General features: G+C 48.2%; 1 protein-coding gene across 6 annotated transcripts in view; it reads right to left on the reverse strand.

Moving 5' to 3' along the window:
* The window catches only part of LOC119461871 (sex comb on midleg-like protein 2), a 204085-nt gene that overhangs the window by 97021 nt on the left and 86953 nt on the right, over nt 1-20111 (reverse strand). For 5 of the 6 annotated variants that reach the window (XM_037723242.2, XM_049672767.1, XM_049672769.1 and 2 more), the window contains 2 exons: nt 19311-19381; nt 1783-1959 (listed from right to left, as the gene is read on the reverse strand). In XM_037723242.2, the coding sequence (XP_037579170.1) occupies nt 1783-1959; nt 19311-19381 (248 nt within the window). The remainder of the gene's footprint in view (nt 1-1782; nt 1960-19310; nt 19382-20111) is intronic. The other variant, XM_049672770.1, reaches the window with a different exon arrangement.

Below are 20111 nucleotides of genomic sequence, written 5' to 3' on the forward strand. Positions count from 1 at the left end.
GAGCGGTGTGTGCTTTGTAGTACCTTAGTAATGCCTTTGTACCTTGAAGCACAGATGTCGCATGTGACCTTAAATGCGTAACAGTTGTGCAAATTCATTTCATAGGTGTGTCCTAATCCCACCCCCAGTGACAGTTATCTTGATAGCGAATCTCGAAGAGCATGGTTCTTGTCGCCAGAAGCAACTGCAACAACAGAACGCGCGTCATGGCAGCTATGCCATTTCGGGTGCCAGTGTCTATGCCAATTTCTTAAAGGCGCTTGCAACTGCATCTCAGGGAGAGTAGAACGACGCGTCATGCAGTTTGCACAGCAACGTTTCAAGTCATAATGGTGTAAGGACGGCGTGCAGCACATTTACTGTAGTGAAACTGGCGACATCACTACGTCTATGAAAAAGCACGAAAGTGAGCGGCAGGAATTACCAAAGAATGTCAGCTAGCCATTATGGTAAATTATCATACACTAATATATGATAACGTATGCCTTAAGTTTTGCATGAATTCAGCACAGTAGGTTCATTAGTTAGGCACAACAATGTCAAAGCCTACTGTCGCTTTTCTTCAGCCGGCCTTCGTACTATGTCACAGTGAGTTACTAACTCAGAGTTAGGCGTGCTCAATGGGCGGTTTGTTGAGAGCCGTGCAGCGTCCTTAGTGCTTGTGAAATGAAGTCTATAGGTCACTGGAGTTCACTAGAGGTCAACAGGATTTAACTTTGTTGTCCTGAGGCAGGGTAGCTAGCGCGTGTGCACCGCAAACTCCATGCAGCATCAAAAGAAAAGGTTCGTACGATGTTTCCAAATTCGGGGAGAAATCGGGTTTAACCCGATTCTCCTGAAACATGTTCAAGGCGTAAAAATCAGGTAAAATCGGGTTTTACCCGATTTTACCATTGCAGCATATCGCGGAACGCATCGCCACGAGCAAACTGCAGAAAGCCTGCAGTTTGTGAGGCCTGTTTCATACTCATAATTATTCGTGGATGGACATTTTCTATTCTAATGACATAATCTGTAATTTTTCAAATGTTTCCATTAGTGACGTAATGGATGCATAAGTTTCATCAACTGGTGTTTTGCCCCGCGAAACGAAGCGTGCGATTGAAGTCGCGCTTCAATCGCACGACCATAATTGAGGTCGCTGCTCATTGGTTTCGGAGCCACATTTCAGCCTCACCTTCATGAACATGTGAATTGATCTTGCACATACTCTCGCACTAGAGCTTTGTTTGAGACGGTGTTCACTATTTTGTAAGTCATCAATTCGCACAAAAAAAGAAGATAAGCTGCTATTCGTGGCATCCAGACTGCGAGGCGTGGTGGAGCCATCTCGCCTGCAGTGCAGCAGAAGCCAGATGTGGGCTCCGAGTGAGAAAAGATAAAATTAAGACATCGGTTTATACTACCGGTCACTGTTCTGTGTGAAAAACAAGCTCTCATTGGCAGCGGTAGTGGTGGCGTGCTCGAGCCGGGCGGTCGGCTCCCAGCCATTGTGCGGGTGCGCATGTGCTCTAGTACGAATAAACTGCCATTTACCCGGAAAACGGCGGACAGGAAGACGCTGCACCACTTGCTATTTTTCGTAAACCCGTTTATTTAATTTCGGTGTTTTTATCATTTTTTGTTCACTTGGGAGTCAGACTGTGGCATACACCAAGTTTCACCATTTCTCAATACCCCCTAACTTAGACTTGGGATATAATGAACCTCTTGCACTGGATAACCACAGTGTGTTGTAACAAGCGTAGACTGTGCTCATAAACTCCCGATGGTTCACCTCACCTGGGAGTCGACCAATCGCCAGAAGTCGTTCTTGTTGTCTCCCCCGTCCAGGCGCAGCCGCAGCCGGGGACCCTGGATGCCCACCACCGTTGCGATGCACGTGGAGGTCACATTGCGCGGGTCCTGGGCCTCCAGCTTCATGCCCGCACAAAACTCATTCTTGGGTGGCACCGGGTTCTGTCAGCCATGATAGCACCAGCTCTCTCAACAGCGAGAAAAAAACTTACTCAATTGGCTCGAGTCAAGCTTACACAAATCCTGAGGCAACATGTCCTAACAAAAGCTTATCTGAAAAATTACATTTTCAAGTACCCTTATAAATCATCATCATTTATTGTCCCTTAAAGACCCCTTTCAGAGTATTACATAAGGGGGGCCTGCGAATACGCGCTAAGTGCCTCGAGAAGCCAGTCACAACAATTTTGTGTGTATTCGTGGGCTTCTTTCATGCTCGGGAAAACACTTTTACGTAGCACGCATTGAGCAACAGAAAGCTGTATCGGGAGTTTCTAATTACAATATTTGTGAAGTTGGTTAATTAATGAAGACTAATTATGTGATTAGGCAGAATGCAAAAAATAATCTGAGTATCTCCAAGCGAACAGCACTATCTTGATCCTGTCCTGCTACGTGGCATTTGCATATGTTTAATGTTTGGCCCAAGTTAAGTGAAACACTACCCAGTGACCAATTTTCGGAAACAGAGGAGCCTGTAAAGATGTCTCCATAGTCAGGCAGTGGAAAAAAATTGATGGCACATTTTGAACTTCGATAGCCATTACAGACTTGCGACATGAATTGCGAAAGGAACTTCAAGATATAAAAGATGCTCTGAAGGGATTGAAAGATCACAGAGAAGATATTCAGTCAGTAATAATGTAACAAGGAAAGCGAGAGGTAAAATATGTATTTACAGGAACCTATATATATATATACGCGTACAACAGGCAATATGATGAAATCCACACACGAGCCGAGGCATGCCTTCATCGTCTTCCTTTCGCGGCGTCCTTGTTTTGGGAGGAGTCATGAAATAATTAGGTGAACTCTGCATACCTGCAGTTCCCCGACATAGGGAACTAGAGAAAGGAGACGCTATTTAGGCACAAGTTTTAGGCCCCGCTAATCAGTCTAGAAGCTGAGCCTGTAATCTGCTGAGAAGCAGCAGTCGGGGGGGGTTAGTGCCTTCCAATATCGCCTGGGCCGCCTAGCCGCATCGGAACTCCGAGTAACTCGACGTATGCGACGACAAACCAACGTCTGCAATGATGCTCACGGCATTTCGCCTCAAGTTAGCTCAACCTGCTTGAGGGAAGTCGTCAGATCTAGACTCCCGGGAAACCCAGCCCAGCAATCGCATCCACCTCAACAAGATCGCATCGCTGGCATTCTTCGGAAAAGCTTTGCTCGCCGACTTCACGGTTTATGGACTTGCTGCCCACCCACGCGTATGACATCGTTTGCTTTCTTCTGAACTTTGTTTTAGTGAGCTACTGTTAAGTGTATTGTGGTATATTTGAGCCGCGCCCTGTTTCATTTTTATATCCACTGTTAATTGCTTGTCATATTGCTTTGTCATCATCGAGCTATATTAAGTTCAAGTGTGTTAGTTCTCTTGTGTCATTTTTTTTATTATTTTAGTAATGAGAACAGCATTCCGGGCTAGTTGGTAATCCTTTACTCAAGTATTATGCGAAAAAAAAAAAAAAAAAAAAGACACGGACAGGAGAGAACACACACACCTTGCGCTTGGTGTGTGTGTTCTGTCCCGTCCATGTCTTTTTTTTGCGCAATAATACTTGAGCTATTTTAGTAATTTGTGTATCATTGTCAGTCGATAAATATCTTTTTTTTTTTTTGGTAACTCCCGACTCTGACTCTTTCACTGTGTTCGCTCGAGTATAAAACGACGGCTTGTACACCCCGTCGATCGACTTCGCGCTGACGGCGAACGTTAGTTAGTTAGTTAGTTATGTAAGGTTTTGTGGCGCAAAAGCAACTAAGGCTATGATGCGCCATGCACAGGTTGAAAATATATAATTTGATATAAGCGCTTCAAGCAACCAAGATCATTTGCTTTAAAATTTGTTTAAGAACCCTGTTTCATCTAAAAAATTAAAAACATCGTCTAGAGATATAAGTGCATTTTCAGCTAGGATCAGGGATGGATGAAGTGGTGTTAGTGTTTTGTAAAGTTCATAAAAATATTTCTGTCTTTTTTCCTCCAACGCCGGACATGTTATTAAAATGTGATTCACAGTTAGGGATTCTTGGCAGTGATCACAAACCGTTTGTTGTTCATTTTTCAATAAAAAGTTATGTGTGAGATGTGTGTGTCCGATGCGAATGCGACATAGAATGACTTCCATGAAACGTTCCTGGTGATAAGATGTCTTCCACTCCTGTAGTATGGGTTTTACTATTTGTAGTCTGTTATTTACTTGGCAGCCCCACTCGTGTTGCCACTTTGAGGTGATCGCAGCACGGACCACCCGGACACAGTCCTTGAATGGAAGATTTATTTGTCTAATTTTGTTACAGGCTGTGAGTGCTGCACATTTGTCCGCCTTTTCATTTCCCGGGATTCCCACGTGACTTGGAACCCAACAGAGACTAATTATTTTACCATTCTTTTCACATTTGCCGAGCATTCTCAGGATGCAGCCGAGAAAAGGTTCGCACTCTGATTTTCTATGGAGAGAATTAAGTGAACTAAGGGAATCTGTGTAGACAACTGCTTTTTTATAATCTTCTGTTACTATTTTTTCCAAGGCCATAAGCAGGGCATATACTTCGGCTGTAAAAACCGAAGCAGACTGTGGCAACCTAAGACAATTTTCCCAGTGTTCCGATACAACTGCGCTTCCAACATGTTCATTTGTCTTGGAACCGTCAGTGTAAAACTCGGTGTAGTCATTGTATTTATTTTGTAATTCTAAGAAATCTTGCATTATGTGTTCAGGCGGTGTTTCTTTTTTCTTGTGGCATGTTAGGGTAAAATCGCAAAAATGTGCGAAACCATGCCATGGGGGGAAGTCTGTTCGGTCTTTCGGCAACCTTGAGAGCCTCGCTCGGAACATTGTAGCTTTGGCACATATCTTCGAATCGAAGGATAAGTGGTCTCACGCTATGTGGTTTGTTAGCATAGTGTGTTCTGTGTGTGGTGTAAGTAACAAGAGTGTGGCATATATGATTAGGTAAAGCTGTGATTCTGAGCACGTATGAAGTCGTAAGCAAAGCTCTTCGGTGCTCCAGACAGGGTTCGTTACTGTCAGCATATAGGCTTTCTACTGGTGAGGTTCTGTACGCACCAGTTGCTAAGCGTAGTCCATGGTTGTGCGTGGGGTCAAGACGTTTGATGTACGACTGCCTTGCTGACCCGTAAACTATGCAACCGTAGTCAAGAATGCAGCGCACGACAGAGCGGTAAATACGTAACAGGCATGTTCGGTCGGCGCCCCAATGCTTACGTGATAGGACCTTCAGGATGTTAAGTGCTTTGTTTGCCTTAGTTTTTACGCTGTTAATGTGGGCGATAAAGTTTAGTTTACTATCAAAAATGATTCCTAAGAACTTTTGCTCTTGCTTAACCGGTAACGGGCTTTGATTTAATTTGAGAGCTGAGTCAGGGTGTAACCCCCTTTTTTGTGAAAATACCACTGCCACAGTTTTTTGTGTAGAAAACCGAAATCCATTTTTATCGGCTCATTGCGTCAACTTGTTAATTGTTATCTGGATTTGCCTTTCGCATGTAGACATACCCGAGGCACGGTATGCAATTTGAAGGTCGTCGACGTATAAAGAGTGCATAATGTTGGGCGGTATAACTGAATTTATGGAGTTCATCTTCACCACGAAGAGAGTGGTGCTTAATACGCAACCCTGTGGGACGCCATTTTCTTGAACAAAGACTCGGGACAGTGTTGCTCCCAGACGGACTTGAAATGTTCGGTTTGACAGAAAATCGGCCAGACAGTTGAGCATTCTGCCGCGTATTCCTAGTGTTGCTAGATCTTGTAGAATGCCATACCTCCATGTGGTGTCGTATGCTTTTTCTAGGTCGAAAAACACCGCTAGGCAGTGCTGTTTATAAAGGAATGCCTCACGTATGGTGTGTTCAAGACGAACGAGATGGTCAGTTGTTGAGCAGCCTTTCTTGTAACCACACTGATGAGTGTCTAGTAAGTTATCTGTTTCGAGAACGTATGTTAGTCTTATATTTATTATGCTTTCGTAGGATTTAACGAGGCAACTTGTTAGTGCTATAGGTCTGTAGCTGTTAGGTGTATTTGGTGACTTTCCCGCCTTCAGAAAGGGAACAATAATAGCCTTTTTCCACTCTGCAGGCATTTTACCCGTTTCCCAGATCGTGTTAAAAAAACGCAACAAGGCATCCACCGCTTTCTGGGACAAATGGGCTAACATAGCGTAATGTATTTTGTCAGGACCCGGTGCTGTTTTCTTACCCGAAGAGATTATTCTGTTTATTTCGTGGAGTGTTAAGGGGGCATTGAACGGTCTATCTGAACTTCCCGTTGTCGGAAGCTTTTGTTTTTCGGCGGACTGTTTGTGTTTTAGGAATGTTGCGGAATAGTTTGCTGAGCTAGATATGGTGTAGAAGTGCTCGCCTAATATGTCTGCTTGTTCCTGTAGACTTGTTTGCGTGCCTGGAGTTGCGAGTATGGGGATTGTGTAGGGAGCATAGTCGCCCCTAAACTTGCGAACCTGGTCCCACATTCTCTTTGATGTTATTGAACTGTTAATTGATGAGATGTAATTTTTCCATGAATTTTTTTCTGCTTGCCTACGGATATACCTCGCCTTCGCTTTTTTGAATGATAAAAGATTATCTTGTGTTGGGTACCTTCTGAAGATACCCCATGCTTTGTTTTGAAGTTTTTTAGCTTGTGTGCATTCATTCGTCCACCAAGGTTTTAGTTTTTTCCTTAAGAATCCAGAAGATTGGGGAATAGCTTCTTCCGCCGCAGCAACTATGCAAGCAGTAATCCTCTCATTCGCCTCGTCTATGTTTAGGTCATCTAAGATCACTTTTTCTAAACTGGCTTTTTCAATGAAGAGAGGCCAGTTTGCTAGGTGCAGTTTCCAACGGCTGACGGCGAACGGGTGACACAGAAGCGTGACACAGGTCGGGCAGGTGATGCAGCGGCACATCCAGGAGCTGCATCTTTTAGTTTTCCAAGAAGGGTCCGGCGGAATTGGGCGATGGGGTCGACAAAGTATCGGGGAACGTGACCGACAATTACGTGGCGACGGGGAACACCTGGAACTCTGTGCGGGCAAGGTTGCATCACTATGACGCACTTGAGAGCCCTCCCCAAATGTTGGGCATCTGGAATCCTGGCAGCTGTTGGGCAGTAAGGACCGGTTCGGTGGATACGTCAAATTGCGGCAGTGGCAAGCAATGCGGCCAACCCCTTTGCAGTTGAAGCAGATCGGCCTGTCAGTATGCTATTCTGCTGGACCACGATATCGGCGATCAGTGGGCTTCCGGGGTCGAATGGGCAACAGGTCCACGGCCGCACAACTGAATACACAAACAGGCCTAACACCAGCGTGCTCCATCTCCTGGCGCACAACCGCTTGAATTAGCGCAACGCTTGGTCCAAGTTCGTGGCTATGAAAAGCAGTAGGTGAAGAAACCTCTATTTTGTGTCAAATGATACGCATCACGTCTTTTGTTGGAGGAGCTTGGCGAGGCAGTGGGGGGTCCTCGCAAGAAGTAGCCGCGGTGTTAGGCAACCGGACGACCCTCGACTGGATACGGCGACTCTTCGCTTGCTCAAACCGCCGACACTGTGCAGTAACGTCAGTCACTGTGGTGCACTTCCTGAAGACGAGTAAATTTAAAGCATTGTCAGCGATTCCTTTCATTATGTGGCCAACCTTGTCCGATTCCGGCATCTTGTCCTTCCAACAAAGGGCCAAAATATCCTGAATGTAGGCGATGTAGGATTGGGTAGTAGTCTGCACTCGAGAGGCAAGTTCTTGTTTCCTTCGCGGCGCACTGATGACCCATCTGGCTGACCGAAAAGATCCCGAAGCTTCTGCTTGCAAAGGTCCCAGCTTGTGAGCTCCGCTTCGTGCATGTGGTACCAACTGCGAGCTGTGCCTTGCAGGTAGAATACAAGGTTTGCAAGCACCAACGTCGGGTCCCAGCGGTTGGAGGCACTGATGCTTTCATACCAGTTAAACGAGTCGTCTATGTCGACATTGCCAGTTCTGGTAAACGTACCAGGATCACGAACTTGCGCTAAGATAGCTGACTCACGTTGGATATCCAGTAGTCCAGTCTGCGTCGCCATTGCCTTCGGTCACACGAGGAGTCTACTGCAGAGTTCCGTGTTGTCGTGGCGTTACCCAGCACCTCCACCAAAATGTAACAAGGAAAGCGAGAGGTAAAATATGTATTTACAGGAGCCTATACATTGTAACGGATACGAAAGGCAGGTGCAAAAGAAAGAGACGATGAAGAGAACGAAGAGCTTTAGAGGCCAGACTGCACTACGATCACACTACGATCATCGTCCATCACAGTCCTGTAACCATCTTCGTCACAACTCTTCGTAACAGTTGTGGTGGAAGGTGCTGGCTAATCGACACCCGAAGACTGAGGAGGCTGAACCACAAGTTCTTCGATGGAGCCGCTGCCTTGCTGAACTCCCACCGAATCGACCGGAGTTGAATATGTCCCACAATGCAGACGAACAACGGCCCATTCCAACTGCTGCGCTGACACATGTAAGAGGCCGCCTGTGGAGCGAAAAAGGGGCCCCGATTCCTCGTCTCCCCTACTGCTGCCATTGGCGCGTCCTTGCCACTCTTTCCTCAATTCCTTAGTCCCTGCGCCTCTACAAACTGATCTGAGTGCACTGCCATCTCCTCCACTGTTTTTAATTTCCTCTCCTTGAGGAATATCGCCAGACTGTCGCTGCACCTGGCGAGAAATTGTTCTCCTACGACCTTGTCTCGCACCCCTTCGTATGTCTTGTCGGCCTCTGACAACTCCAATAAAAGTCACATGTAAGAGGCCGCCTGTGGCGCGAAAAAGAAGAGGAGCACGCGATGCCCGGTGTTCGGAACGGCGCGAGCGCGCGAGGCGCACGAACCGAGGCATAGTCGAGGGATGAACGGCGCTGTCCGTTGAGTTTCAACGTGGCACCGGGTCAGGAAGGTCGCATTTCCAGCTATGTTCTGGCGACGGGAGACTTGGGGGTCTGGTTGAGTCCGCGACGCTGACCGTCCAAGGTGTGGCCGTCGACCTCGGCAAGTTCGGGCGAGGCTCCTGGACGGGCTGCAGCTTCTCACGGCAGGACCAGGCACCCCAGAGAGGATCCCCCTTCTGTGGCAGACCGGCACGTTCTAATCTCCTCGGGATGACACGTCGGCACTCCCGAAGAAGTTGCGACGCATCCCGACGCTAGGCCTAGGCAGGTGGGCCTAAGCAACGCCGAGCGTCATTGCTGACGAGCTGACGAGCTCATTACCGACGAACCGACGAGCTCACCGCCGAAAAAGAGACAACGTGAGTCGTCAGCACCTACGGCAGCAACAACACCCGAATGAACACGACTTTGACCCGACGTGAGGAACGTCAAGTCGGCGGCGCGTAAGAGTACACGTTTTTGATATCGACGCAGCTAGGCCGGGGTGGTCAGACTTATAAGAACAAAGGCTAGGACTGACCTAGAGACGTTAAGGCTGAGCTAGGCTCCGAAACTGAAATCAAATATTTTCTGGTAGTTTTGCATGTAGTCAGAGCTTGATATTTTCTATTAAGTAAGCATTTTTGTGAAGTTATGTGTTTAGTTTGGCGTGCCCTTAGTTTTGAGTTTCAGTTTCAGTGTTGTGTGTTGCGTGCTTCTACCTCTCCTGTATATATTAAATCTTCGTTTGCCGTGCCGCCAGTCGTCTCTCTCCTCCATCGAGAGTAGCGCATGCTCGCAACTCTCCGCACTCCCAAGTAAAGGTGACAAATATGTCCCACAACGCAGACGAACAACGGCCCATTCCAACTGCTGCGCTGACCAGTTCCGTTCAACAACCGAGAGATGCGCGGCCCTTCGCCAGAAAACCGGACGAGGACGTCGAGGAATGGCTTATCCATTATCACCAGGTGAGTGCCACCAACAAGTGGAACAGCGCTTCTCAGCTTTCGAACGTCGTGTTCTTTCTAACGGATACTGCGTTGGTGTGGTTCGACAATCACGAGGAAAGGTTAAAAACATGGGGCAGATTTGTTTCGAAAATCAAAGAGCGATTCGGCGACTCCACGACGAAAAAGAAAGGAGCAGAACAGACGCTACAGCGCGCGCAAGTGCCAGGCGAAACCTGCACGACCTACATTGAGGCAGTAATAAAACTGTGTAGGATGGTGGACTCTCGGAAGACAAAGTTGGGCACATCCTAAAAGGAATTGCAGAGGATGTTTACGGTTTCCTCATCGCAAAGGACACCCTGACTTCCGTCGCCGACATCATTCGGCACTGTCGTACTTTCGAGCAACTGAAGACGAGGCGCATCATGCCGAAGTTTGGCAGGCTAGCCAAAGTGACGACAGTTGCAAGCGTAGATAGCAACCAGCCCTTCGATCTTACATCAAAGATCCGCCAAATAGTTCGGGAAGAGCTCAGCCTGCACGCGCAAGTGACACACCCAGGCACTCATAGATTCCGCCTGCCACCAGATTTCGAGCCAAATGTGACATCCTTCTCTCCGTATCCTGCGACAAGGGGCATTGAGGATTATGAACTCACGCCCCGACAGCAGCCACGCCCTTACGACAGAGGCCCTACTTATGACGCTCGGCCACAACGAGAACAGTCGCGTTTTTACCCCCAAGGCCCTGTGACTTCTGTCAGGCCGCAAAAGAACCACACTGACTCTACTACCACGACGTGACTTTTAACCGATATAACGGATTTCAGTGAGCAGCAGAGACACGTTATCCGCATGACAACGAACTTTCTCGCCGCTGGCAGCAGCCTAATTTCGCTTTGAGGAAGATGCTGTCAACCGCGACCCTCCCGTGTGCTACAACTGCGGTTTCACAGGCCATATAGCTCGGTATTGTCGCCAAGGCCGTCAATCACGAAGGACACCACCGATGTTCTCGCCACCCTCGTCTCCCTTTCACTGCATCCTCGTGCACCTGCTTGGGTAACGGTCCCGTGACAACAAGGGTAAACTCAGAACTGAAAATGATAGACAGCACCGCAGGATAGGGGAAGTTGAGCAATATCAGCGCTCAAATAATCTGGGAATTAAGGGTGTTCCACCTGATGTTGAAACACTTGTAGCAGTCAAGAAAATCGGTGATCTCATTCAAGAAGACGTAACTGCTGATGACGTCGATATCTGCCACGGAGCAATCGGACATAATTGTCCGATTCGTGCGCAGTACAAAGGCGGCTGTTTTAAGCAAGTCAAAGAAAGTCAGAATTGATAGCAAGGTCTTGGGCAGCCAGAGATGCTCTGGTACTAACAACATTGACAAACAGCCTCTTCGGTCAGCTATACAGAGAAAGAAGGAAATGCAGTGGAAATTTGTTTGGACATCGGGGGGCAGGGTCTTTGTACGTAAAACAAGGGCTCGCCTGTACTGAAACTAAGAAACGCTAACGACCTCGATAAAATGACCGCAGAAGCAGGAGGAACTGCTGGAGAATAAACACGGTCTCTGAATAAGCCCTAACTGATAGACGCTCGCATGAGTTTCATGAACACTGTTAGAGCAACGCCTAGTGATGATTATCATGATACAGTTAAACCTGCTTATAACGAACCTCCATATAACGAATTCCTGGATATACCGAAGTTTTTCTATTCCCCGCCATTTCTCCATAGAAGCACATGTATTTGAGACCTTTACGAAACGAAGTGGCAGCGGGAGACCCCCTCGAAATAACGAATTTCCCCCACCGAGAACTTAAAGATTTCGCCCCAAATTTTGTCATTTTTGCGTGAGCAGCAAACGGTGTGGGGGTCTTCCCCAACCCGTAGCGCGTATAATCGCAGCTACGCAGGGTTTGGGCAAATAAGGCAACAAGCGAGTCAACTCAACAATGTTTATTGCTGTGGGCAATAAAACCCACTTGCAGAGGGAAGCCAGCTCTGTATAATAAGTAATAAAATAGGCTTGCCTCGTCGCATGTGGTAGTCACTCAAACGAGGTCACACACAGGTTGCAGCAGGTATATCCGTATGGGCAGGTAGGTGTAGCGAGGTCAGAGAGACCCGGGGGTCTCTCGGTCGCGCTCTTTTATACCTTTTTACCTTTTCGCGAGGGGAATGTCCTCCTAGCCCGTCGGATACTTTCCCTCTTCCTGCGCGGGCACGCGCGTCGCGAGAGGCGAGCCAGAACCGGGAGAGGGCAAAGTGCATCTCTCCCGTGTCCGCTCGGCTCCCGCTGCGCGCGCGGGAGATGTCCGCACGGCTGCCGCCGTGTGTGCTACGTGCGCAAGCGATGGCGAGCGCCTGCGGGAGAAGGTGGCGGCGTGTGCTCCCCACAACGGAAGCACCTTCTCCGCCGCGACGGAATGCGAGGCGGCGGCGCGCTTGGCGCGCTCGAATTCATGGCTACTGCGAGGCGAGAGTGAGCGCACGTGTGCATGCGTGCGAGCGCGCGCGAGGCGGGCCTGCATCCCTCGACCCGGCGATCTTGCCGCCGCGGGCATGACCTTTCCCCCTCCCTTCATTCAAACCTGATCCCGCCGCTTGCTGCAGCTGGCCTAGCCCGCCAAGGCGGCACTCTCCTTTTCCTGTTGATGTTGCCGAAGGAAAAAAAAAAAAACATTTTTTTTCAACGCGCTGGCAGCGCCACTCTTTGGTTACTGCGCAAGTCTCTACACTTCACTTCACTAACCTGACACAAGGTGACACTATACGACGCTACGATCCCAACGTGTCGCTCACTCTTCGTTTCCAACACCTCGCACTTGTGTGAAACGGCACGCGTCCACGCATCCAGTACCTGGTGTGACATTCCAAGGATGAGTGCTTCGACGAAGAAACGCAAGATGTTGACCTTGTCTGCAGTTCACTTTGAAGATAAGCCCGTGCGGGTGCACACTTTTTCCACATCGCAGATCGCTTTGAAGATACGGCGGCCGCCGCCGAAGTAAACGCCTCCCTTTTTCGCCTCCCCCGCCGTTCCTTCCGCCTCCCCCCCCCCCTTCTCCCTCGCGCGCACGAGATTGAGTCAGCTGACCCCCGCAAGCTTTCACTCGCACACACAGCGTACGGCGCCGATGTTGCCGTTTTTGGACCTTACATGGAACCTCAAAGCGACGTCCACGGTGACGGCACAAATGCGCTTTGCAAAAAAATTTGCTTCTGTGTGCTTACTACTCCGACGGCGACAGCAAATTCGCATCCCCTACCGGCAGCTTCTCCGCGTTACCGGGAACTTATCTCGAAGGCCATGCATTTGTGCGCGGCAATCGGCAACAGCTGTACGAGCAGGAAATACGTCATGGTGGCCATGTTGTAAGTTCATTATCGCGGGCGACTGTCGTACGGCAATGAGCAACTACAGCTTAACCGGTCAGCCAATACATGGGGTTCAATGGGGGCTGGGTGGGGAAATTTTCGTGCCGAACCTGCATATAACGAAATCCTCTTTATAACGAAGTTTTTCGGGAATTTGTCAATTTTGTTATACCCAGGTTTAGCTGTAGCTATTCTTTGAATAGTGTACTTCGGGATGCACGCAGGCGCATTAAGGTTTTTCATCCAAACACACGCAGCATACGCAACAAGACAGATATAATCCTTGATATTCCTGGCTCCTTTTCCTTTATGGCTATCTGTAGGCGAAGATTTACCATGCTTTGAAAACTAAAGTGTGCTTTTTTTTCTGCACCAAATTTTTTAAATCAGAAAAATATATATCTTGGTACCGTTAAGTTTACCATTCGAGTGTACGGATTGGCAGCCTCTAGATACAGAGCAATTTCCGCACTTACGTGCGTATTTAACTTTTTAATTATCAACAATAGGTGGCTATTGCAAATGGTCGCTACAGCAAATGAGTACTTTGGGGCCCGTAATCGACACTACCTATCCCAATGAACAAATTTGGAATAGCAGAGTTCCTGTGGGAGCTACGCGAACAATTAGTTCGCGTAGCTAGATAGATAGATAGAGGTGGCAGGCTCCTTGAAATCGAAACTGGTCGCAGTCTGTGTTGTCGATGTCGTATCTTTCATCGCCAACTCTCAAATTCACAGTTTTTTTTGCCTCAACCAAATTTCCTTTTGCCGACTGCCTACTAATTCAGATGATTTTGTGGCCTCTTCCAAGTAAGAAGCTCTTATTGGCGAGTATACTTTATTCATGTACCCTGGTAATTAATCTACTTATTTGCATATAAAGTCGAATTTCAATATAACAACGAAAACAAGATTTTACCGACTTCGTTTACCAAGGTTTACCATTTTACCAAGGTTTAACTGTATATATAAAACAATATACATTTTGTGGGAACGCTGACATGAATAGTGGATAGGAAAAGAAGAAAACAAAGAAGAGGACGGAAGCGCGAGTGGTGGTGCAAGACACGCGCGAGATGTGGCTGGGCATCCTTGGGCGCGGCTGGCCAAGATTGGAGCTGCTGCCGTGGACCTCGGGACTGAGGCGTTTTCCCACATTGGCGCCCGTAACGTGGGGCCCTGGCTGCGTTCCGGGACGGACCATGGTCGTGGGGAAGGCTGGAGGTACCCGTTCCATGGCTAGTAGCGACTCCTACCCACCCAGCCATGGCCCGTGACCATTTCCGCGGTGCGAGCTGCACCTCTGGCGTTCGATGACGTGCGATTCTGCCTGTTCCTCCTCCGCCGCCGTCATCGAGCCTGGCGTGGGTCCTGGTGGTGGAGTGGTCTTATACGCGCTGCTGCAGCTCCCGGCGCTGCCGTTCGAGAAGGGCATCGCCAGCGCAGGTGACATCATGCGCACAGTCGCGCCAACACCACCTCAAGAGCGGCTCCATCCCTCGGTGCGTTCTCTGGTTCTCTGCTGCGGTGTGGTGTGGTCTCTGGTGACAAGGCATTGAGCGGGCGGCAGCTCCCTCTGGTGACCTGCTGCGTGCACTCGTCAGAACGAGGTCGAAAAAGAAAACTAGACCAGGTGTGCGCCAGGGGATGGTTTAGGGCCTTTGGTTCCTGCAAGACCTTAACTCCGAGGCTGCATTACCTGGTTCTGCTCAATCTTCGTGAGGAGTCCATCATGGAAGCCAGTCAGGTTTAGGGCCTGCAGGGTTCCTGGAAGACTTCGGTGACTCGGCCTTGACAGCTGCTCCGATCCTCATTCGGTGCATTATCTGTCTCCAAGGTTCGCCCGGCGGAAGGAGTGTCATGCCGTCGCGGCCAGCCACCGTGGGCCAGTGCCGTCAATGCCTTCGCAGCGCAGCTGCGGGGAAAAGCGCTGGCCATGGAGAAAGGAATGGCGCCGGTGAATGCTTGCACCCATTGTGCAGACGACCAAATACACCACCCGCGGCCGACTCATCGCTTCTCGTTTTGTGCCTTGCGGTGCACTTGCTGTGACGACGTGGCGGACTGAGCAAGAGATTTTCGAGTGAGCAAGATGCTTTTCGTTGTGTTTCTTTCGTTATGATCGTGGCCGTGCTCAGCGAGTGCGTAGCGTTGTCACCCATGGCGACTCGGCATCTCTCGTCGTCTGTGCTACCGGGTTCGAACGCCGTGTTGCCAGGCAGTGCCATTAACGCCCTCGCAGAGGGAGGGGCAGTGCAAGAACGCTGGTGTGAATAGTGGATAGGAGCCAACCGTGGACAAAGAAGAGGACGGACGCGCAAGCGGTGGTGCGAGAGACGCGCGAGCTGCAGCTGGGCGCCCGTGGGCGCGGCCGGGCGAGACTGGAGCTGCTGCCGTGGACAGCGGGACCGAGGCGTTTTCCCACAATTTATACATTTTAAGATTAAATGTGTATCATTTCGGCAGCATTGGTGATGGCACTGCATTGTCTTGTCCGTCGGTGATAGAGGTGAACACAGGTGAGAGGCCCAAAGTGTCTGAATCTGCAGATAAAGAGCTAGCAGTCCACCGATTCTGGCAGTGGGCACCATGTCCAGAGAGGCCCACTCGACAGCGCAGGCCATACGCCTCTCTCGTGTACTCTGAAAACCATGCATTTTGGAGCTTCGAGAAGTCGATGTTGAAGTGCCGAAACTGGCGTGATGCGTGCTTTCTTAATTTAAGTGGATGTGTTTTACTTTAAAAGAACAGCATAAAACATTTATGAAGGTCTTGGAGCAGGTTCATATCCTTGCACATATCGAAATTTAGTCATCTGCTCGTTCCATGCGACAATAGGTAGTAGTTGACTGATGTAAATCCAGTTCCGACTTCGCTTTATTGGCTAGTTGCTCACAGCACTTCCGGGTGACCAGCGTCGAATTCTAGATTCACAGAACCAAGTGATCGAGCTACAAGACTGAGCAATCCGTTCGCGCGACGACCCGTTTCGTTCCTCAAAGCCATCGCGCACAAACTCACTCTCACGAAGTTTGGCCTACTCCGCCCTGGCTCGGCGACTCGATGGCAGGACCAGCGGGAGGCCCTTTTTAAATGCGAGGCCGGTCGGGAAGCCTCTGTGGACCTTGTAGTGGCCTGGTACTATCCCCAAATGAAATGATTGTACGGCCTCTTAAGAAGCGCTAAATCTCAAACAAGCTAGAAGATGACGTGATCTCGTGCGATCACTTACGGAGATAGTTTCGCTTTCATGAGACTCAGCTGGTCCCGGCACCGAAACCTCATAGTAGATGGCCCTCTTGGCACAGTTAACGAGCTTGGCACAGCGCCAAAAACACTTGTCGGGGACGCTTCTGGTGCAGAGTCACGCGATATTTCGCGAAACTCAAACTTGCCACCAAAATACCGTTATGAAGGGTAGAGACTTGGGCATGTTGGTAGCTCATGTTTAAAATACAAACAGCACGAGACCCAGGGACAAATGAAGAAAGACACACACAGTGTCTGAGTACCGCCCGTGGAAAGCTGTCTCCACCTGAGACGACGACGATAAGTGAAGAGACCGTGTTTCCGGATTGCGATTTCTTGGATTTACTTTTCTATTTCTTCTTCCATTTATCTCACCTTACATTGGCAAGGTTGGGAGGGAAAAATGATTATTCTCCGTTTAAGTTGCTGAGTGACTTTGCAACATCTGAGAGAGTATCTACAGCTTACAAAGAAACAGTAATGACACATTCGAGCACACTAAGTTGCCACCTAAAAGGTTACTTCTGAGAGTCTGCTCCAGACAATTGGCCTATGGCCCCTTTTCAGCTAACTTATTTTGCTCATGAAAGTATTGATGCTAAAAAATGAGCTGATGGATCTTCTAGAAAATGCTGTAATGAAGGCAAAATTTGTCATTGTAGACCTCGAAACATTTTGCTTGGGGACAGCTGAAATGTTTACCCTGCTCTACGAAAAGGCTGTAAGATTGTTCCAACAGTTTTTGACAACATATGCATGCAAACATGCATTTTCAAGACTAGCTTACTTGAAAAGCAAGTACTGCAACTGGCTGAACATCAGTGCAGCCATTTTATTATTCATACTGTCAACTCTCTACTGAGGGTTCTTACTGAGGGAGGGTAATCAAACGAAAAGAAGCATACAACATCAAGATGCCGCAAAATCTTTCAAGCACAGATCCAAGGAGTGTGCATATGCATGGATATCGCTTGTATTCACTACAGTGCTTGGCAAGAAATTCCACAGTTCAATCATGGCTGGAAAACACTGCGAGTAGAATAAGGCTGTACAACACAATTGTGATTCATACAAGCCCTTCATTTATTTGGCATGTTTAAGTTATGTTTAAGTGCAACCATGCCACGAATTGACGAGCTAGCAAAAGCGAAGTGAAGTGGGTCCTTTGATGTGTTACTTGTGCATGCCAATAAATAGTGTCCATTTTATGTTTGTGAATACTCAAACTACTGTAAAAACTTGTGTATAGCTGAGACCCGCATATAGCCGAAGGTGCAATTTGGGGATGGCAAAAAATGAAATGGCTTCATCCACATACACTCCAAAGAAAATGGTCACTGAAAGCAATTATTTCCATTGCACTTCCCTATTTAGTGATTGTTGACCACTGCACTTGACTATTTAGTAATCGTTGTCTGTTGCACTTTCGTCCGAGAGTTCCTTGTCGGAGATATCCTCCTATCTTCAGTGCCATCAAGTGTGTTCGATATCGAACATTTCTCGAACGCACGACGGATGAGCTTCTCGGGAGTGCAGGCATAAGCGACCCACGCGCAGAGCATCGCAGTAGAGGCCAGTTTCAGCCATCCGGCATTCATCCCCTTCATGTAGCAGCGCTTGATGCGGTCTTTGAATGGTTTATTTATGCACCCATCAAGCAGTTGTAAGTTGGATGGATGACGACGAGCTCGGCAGTGGAGTTGCACAGCACTCTGTTCACTGAGTGAGAGTGAAAAGTGCCCAGGACAAGTAGTGACGGGTGCCCAAGCAGTGCTCCAGGCAACACACTTTATCCAATCAAGCACCAATGCTTCGTCCTGCCACTTTTTTTTCCTGACAGAGGGCGACAACATTTTTTTCGAAACTTGTCCCTTTTAGGCAGGCCCTTCCATTTGAACTCCACATAGGGTGGCAGCTTATGGGGGACAACCTAGCGGAATGGAGCCTTTCTGCTGCACTGTTAGTACAGAGTTTGATCAGCATTGCCAATCGGGCCAGCAAAATAACGTGACGCTGAAAGGCCACAAGCTCTCTGGCAGCTTCTGCGACATCGATGTACGCCGATGTCAACAAAATTAAGTGCAGCGCATAAAACGAGACACTCTGTGCTTATCTGCCTTGAAGTCCGTCCGCAGAATCCTTTTTTCTCTAGCAATCTATCTTGCCTTTGCTTGCAGTCGCTCAATGTTGACAGCAAGGTCCGCAGCTTGTTGCTCTTGAATGAAACGTGTCCGGACCAGTTCAACTTAGTACAGATGTAGAAAGACTTTGCCGACACAATAGGTTTCGTAATCAACCACAATAAGTTTGGAAGCTTTCTGCGCATGCATCTTTTTAGACTACGTAACATTTATTTTAATTTTATGCTTACATTGGTGCATTTGTATTTGCATCTACCATTGCTGCCTTGTAGTAAGTGTGTTATCTACTAAATTTGGTTGCACAATATTTACCATCATTTCACGATACTTGTAAGCCCTGGTTAGCTTTTTTTTTTTACACATCCCACAATTATTTCCGATAATTCGTTTCACTCGCTTTTCATCACTTTCTGGCTCACAGTGTGCATTTCCTTTCCTTCTTTGCTTAACATTTTTGTGCTTGTAAATTTATCTCACTGCACATAAATAAATGCAGTATTTTGACGAGTGGTTTGCCGCTGATGCAGGATTCCACTAATGCAGCTCAGGGACCAACATTAGTCGGGACGCCACGAGAGTAGCCAAGACTGCTTGCTGAAATCGCACATTTTGGAAGATGCACACTTGCCTGCTTGAAGCACGTTGACGGTGCAGGTTGGGAGTTGGTCTCCTTCAGGTACTCGTCCCAGTCAAAGTAGCCTGCAAGTCAGGGCCCTTATTTTTCTCTGCCATTTGTTGGACAGCTCAACAGACAGATGAGGGTCTTCGTGCTTTCATTTAAGTAAGCATCTATGCTGCCCCACAAGGTTAAAATGAACACATACATGCACACGCATGCAGACAAAAAGCTCAAGAGACAAACAAAACCCTCGAGCAGAGCCTTTGTCTTGTGTTGCATCTGTCGCACTACACTACGCACTTATGCTTTCCTGGCCAACCTATTACCGCAAAATTAGCGAAAATAGTATACTTCATAATTCTAAACTCAGTGTTTTTCTTTAGTGTCATCACTGGCACATTAGCTGCTACAGTTGAAAAGGCATCCGACAAAGCCTGGATATTTAACAGGTACCTGAACATGGGCACTGCATACCTGCCAACCTAGCAACATAAAAATTTGGGAGACCGTCGCGCAAGGGGGGGGGGGGGGGGGTAAAAAATTTTGCCACCGTGTGAAACGGCACACGTGGTACAGAGTCCATACTTGTCACCTCTCCACGAAGTAACAAAACATGGAAACTCCGTCGTGTACGATATCATAAAGTGGCATCTGACGCTCTAAGATTAGTTTGGCATTCCGTACTTCACTCGACAACCTGACAAAGCCAAAAGCGTAGCGCACTCACGATCATATAACGACTGGATTGCTAAAAATGCGTGAGCCTGCCACAGACGAGCCAATCCGAAAAATGCAATATAGCAAGCAGCA

Source organism: Dermacentor silvarum, chromosome 8 (assembly GCF_013339745.2).
Source record: "Dermacentor silvarum isolate Dsil-2018 chromosome 8, BIME_Dsil_1.4, whole genome shotgun sequence".
Classification (NCBI taxonomy): Eukaryota; Metazoa; Arthropoda; class Arachnida; order Ixodida; family Ixodidae; genus Dermacentor; species Dermacentor silvarum.